Source organism: Sinocyclocheilus anshuiensis, unplaced genomic scaffold (genome assembly GCF_001515605.1).
Source record: "Sinocyclocheilus anshuiensis isolate Anshui unplaced genomic scaffold, SAMN03320099.WGS_v1.1 scaffold877, whole genome shotgun sequence".
NCBI lineage: Eukaryota > Metazoa > Chordata > Actinopteri > Cypriniformes > Cyprinidae > Sinocyclocheilus > Sinocyclocheilus anshuiensis.
This window is the reverse complement of record NW_015557181.1, coordinates 177,148-181,880: the sequence shown is the minus strand read 5'-3', so window position 1 is coordinate 181,880 and position 4,733 is coordinate 177,148. Positions and strand designations below refer to the sequence as shown.

The window sequence follows — 4,733 nt, the reverse complement described above, 5'->3', positions numbered from 1 at the left end:
TTTTTCAGAAACACTTTTTGTGTGTGTGTGTGTGTGTGTGTGTGTGTGTGTGTGTGTGTGTGTGTGTGTGTGTGTCCCACTTGGAAATGTTATCCAAAATCGTCCTCTGTTGGATCTCTATTGGTATTAGTTTGCGTAGCTTAAAACGATTTGTCAACATGCCATTACGCATTACTACTGGCTGTGGCAACATTTAGCTCCCTGCAACCACTGTATCATGATTAATTTGTCCTAAAGGCCCAGAGAGACAGTAGCTCAAGAATAAAGACGTGACTTGGTGTCATAAAACCATTCCACAAGAAACTGTGATTTTGAAAGCCACTGTGTTTTTATGAGCAATACACACGTATAATATCCACGGGCCGAGATGATGTTGCTTCTACTGTGCGCCTGAGTTCAGTGCAACATCATGGCCTCTCAAATAAAATGAATTATTGTGCTTGTTTAAAAGATTGTCTAGTGTTACTCCTCAATTTTCAGATGTGTCGAGGGGTAAAGCTAGTGGAGTGTTTAAAGGATTTCCGATATTAATTCAAGCACAATGCATAGATTTTAGACATCAGATGTGTTTTAGCAGAGAAAAAGGAAAAACGTTAACTTAAATATAAACACCTAATAATGGCAATAAAAAAAATAATCCTCTAGACTAAAAAAAATCAATAATAATAATTTTAGATTAAAATCCATTTGGCTCTAAAAACAACAAAAAATATTCTAAAATAATCTTAAATTATATGGGCCTATTAAATATATTTCTACATATACAAAATTATTATATATTACTGAATATTACGTAAAATGAATCGCTTGTTGTATTCCTTAGTTTTAAGTTGCTTTGAATAAAAGCTTCTACTAAATAAATAAATGTAAATGCAAAAGACCGTTGTACATTAATTAAAATACTATTTCTTTAAAATACGGCACTGAGTCAAAAAATATTTTAGTAGATATGGGGGCCTGGAAAATAAGAGGTTTTAGTTTTAAAATTCTTTATAGCTTACAATAATAATGTAACATTTATTCTTGTAATCTTGAGACGTATTTTTTTCTATTTTAAAAGTAACAGTGCAAGTAATTTCAGTACAAAACATACCGTAACAGTTTATTTTATATATATATATATATATATAGGCCTATTTTTTTTTTTGTTTGTTTCTATTAATTGGACTGCTGCTTTTACAACGTCTGCAATTTTTTTATTTTTTTTATTTATCGTCTTAATTTAGCCTATAAGAAAATCACTGCGACATCTGCCATTTACATTTAATCTGCAATTTAAAAACATCTTTAGGCTACGTAAAAAACGTTCCGAGCTAATAAAGCAATTTTTTCATTGTTAGCAGATAACATTGGCCTTAAAAGTCAGCAACAAATGAATCGTCCGTTTTTGTTGATGTTGGTCATAATCATACTCTTTTTTCCTAACATAAGCAAGACTAGTCTACTTTTGGCAGTGCTGTAAATATCTTCAAGTCTTACCGGTCAGCCGATCTTTGGCAAATCTTCTGCTGCTCTCCATCCAGGGGAACGTGAAGCTGGCGGGGCAACCCATGCTGGGTACCGTGGGCATGGTGGGTATCCCCGCCGCGATGCCCGGTGGATGGGCAGAAGTCGGCGGGTGAGGTGCGGGTGGCATGGGTCTGTGGGCCGGGACGCGGATGACACCACCTGCGTTCCCTGAGTTCACGTTAACGTTCATATTCATGCTCACATTCATGTTCATGTTTACGTTGTAGGAACTTGCCAGTCCCGCCGCCATCGAACAGGCCGGATTGTACACGCTGTTGTAGCCGTTGGCATAGACGTTCGGCGCGAGCGCGTAGTCCGGGTCGCCGGTTCTGTTCGGCAGCATGCAACTACTCGGCTGGTCCGAGCCATTGAGAATCTGATCTATTCCAAAGCTGATGGGTTCGTGCTGCTGGTGCGTCTGGTTCACCTCTTCGATCCCCGTGTGCTCCATCGTCGCGGTTCTTTCTGTTGCGCACAGCTTGGAAGGTTGTGATGTTTAATTCCTAAAACTTCAACGCAACACGATTTATTCCCAAAGGTACAGAATGAATTTTTAACAAACAAATATTCTTCCTTGAAGTGCTCAGAGCCCACGCAATTTTATATCGCTGCCATCTGATGTACAAAAACAGTGAAGAACAGAAATCACATTGATTCCTTAACGATTAATTCAGCATTATCCAACACTTTCTTGCATTGCGTCTGGCTCTTTTTCAGTTCCATGATGATGCCTAAAAAGCAACTCGACAGTAGAAAGGGCTCCGCGCTCACTGTTAAATCCCGAAGTGACGATGAGTTGCCAAGTTGTAGCAAACAAACCGGACGCGTTTCTGGAGGGGTGCCGTACCTCAGAAAGGCGCACGGTCCAGACTTGAGCTCATCACTGTTATCTAAAGTGAAGTGTTAACTGTCCGATACGTGCATATTAATTGTCGTGAGCTGAAAACGTCCTGTTCACGCTTCTCTTGAAGTGATTTCGAGCAGGTGAGACAAACCCCTTCTGCTCAAACTCTGTCACGCGCCTCTCCATTGGCTCTTGCGCACTTCAGTAGAGACAATGCCTCGCGCCCGCACCCCTCTCTTAAAGAAGCCGCTTCTGTTTTTCACCAGGGCTGTTGTGTTGTCGTTCACGTTAAAAAATAAAATGTTTATTAGATACATAAAATTTAAGTAGATGTGACATAAGTAATTTGAAATAAAATAATATTTTATTATTATTATTATTTTAAGAATAAGCAGTGAAGTTTTTTTTTCGTGTTTTAAAAACATTAATATTTTGGAGAAAAGAAAAAATTTGTTTGGCAAATTTAACCAGCTTGCAGGAAGCTATTTGTTGTCATGTGACAGGAAAAACACTGTCATGACTTGTGAGCCAAGGTCAATTTTATCACATACAATATCACATTTTGACCTTTTTATGAAAAGTAATATTGACTAAGAAAACGTATTGATAATCATGATATCTATTTAATATTTATATTTTTTGTGTTATTTTCTAAATTCATTATTTTTATATTATACAGTTTACGTTTTTAAAGGTGCAAGTTATTTTATTGTTTTACTTCATGCTTACGCCACTCTTTGTACTCAATAATAATAATAATAATAATAATAATACTTTTTTTTTTTTACATCCAAACTTTTATATGATATGGGATATTTAATACTCTTGTAATAAAGTGGATTGTCAAGTTAAAATACTCTGAATTTGAGCAGGAATGCTATCGACATTGGGTTATAATAATAATTAAAAGCAGGCTTAATTTCTTTAATGTTGTGAAAGATAACACATCAAAATAGCTTGTAAACCACAGGGTTGATGCTGTTAATTATCCCAAGGAATAAAGGCCAAAATGTTTAGATCAATTCAGAAAAAAAGCTCTTCAGGGTTTGTCAAGGATACAGAAACATGCAGCTTTACACATGGCAATGCGTTTGCTTAATCAAATGAAACTGAATTTCATTGAAGTGCACTAGCCTTTGGCTGCGTAAAATAAAGGGTGAAGCAAGAGAGGCATCAGTTGCCTTTAGTGATGCAGAAGCCAGTTTGATTGGCGCAAATAATTTACCCTTTTTTCGCCCGAAGCTACAGTGGAAGATTCTCCGCTTTCAATTCAATAAAAATTAAAAATGGCGCATAATAAAACCTGAAAGCAAGGAAAACGAATTTCATATATCATCGTTTTATTACGTAGGCTACTTATTTCAGCTTTCGCATGAATAAAAATATTTCTCCGCAGCACAAAGTGGCTAGAGGGAAGCATAAAAATCAATTTTCTGAATACAAAGGTGTATCAATAATAAGCGCTCTTGTGTGTCTCAATAGCAGGAAAACATGTTGTTGGTTCTCAATGATATCGAATAAAGCAACCCGGAGTCGTGGCTTTTTAGCTGCACGAGGTCGTGTTGTGCAACAACAACATCTCATCGTTAGGCTACAGGCCTATCAAAATGTGGGGGTTTTCTCAAACATGAAAAATATGATCGTATATGCTTGCCTTGTATTTCTAATCCTTGATTAAAGACGTTTTTCAGAAATGCTGATTAGGTTTCGTTGCTTGGGCAGAGTGATGATGGCGCTCAGGCCCATCTGAGGTCGACTCATAAAGATCAGACACGACCGAGTCTGTCTTCATCACGAGTCAGTTAAGAAATTAAGAACGAACTCAATCATAATTAACAGTCAGGATTAACTATTAGTCCCTGTTTTCATTTCATGATTTCGCCCTAATGCCATTTTGTGTTCATATAGGCCTATGCACATATGTATGCAATTGCAGATCTAATTTCTTGCACATTCGTAGGCTATTCCTCCAGCAGTTATTTTCCCGAAGATTGCTTTATTTTAGCCACAGTTATTATCGGACTAAATGAACTGTGCTGAAAATATTTTAATTGCGTTTCTCTCTTGCAGTTATTGAGTTGAATTAAATTCCAGAAGCGAACGGTACCCCGCGTTCTCGAGTTGTTTTCGCCAGCACTGAATGTTAAATACAATTACATTTTCGCGCGGAGGCAAAATATTATCTAATGGTTACTAATTGGTTTAAGTTGTAATTATTTTTAACACTAAGAAGCGCTCAAATTATTAAACCTGACAAACCGCGCCTACCCAACTCTTGTTTCATTTCATTAGGTGCAATGGAGTGTTTATTCTAAAATCCATCCAATTAATGTCCTGTTAAAACATTGCAATGTAGAATCAAGAGTCAAATCGCTATTTT

General features: G+C 36.9%; 1 protein-coding gene across 2 annotated transcripts in view; it reads right to left on the bottom strand.

The window, feature by feature from the left end:
- Nucleotides 1-2,161, bottom strand: part of LOC107678628 (T-cell leukemia homeobox protein 3-like) — a 10,367-nt gene extending 8,206 nt beyond the window's left edge. For both annotated transcript variants that reach the window (XM_016473974.1, XM_016473973.1), the window contains exon 1: nucleotides 1,480-2,161. In XM_016473974.1, the coding sequence (XP_016329460.1) occupies nucleotides 1,480-1,960 (481 nt within the window). In that variant the 5' untranslated portion in view covers nucleotides 1,961-2,161. The remainder of the gene's footprint in view (nucleotides 1-1,479) is intronic.
- Between the last annotated feature and the right edge of the window lie 2,572 nt (nucleotides 2,162-4,733).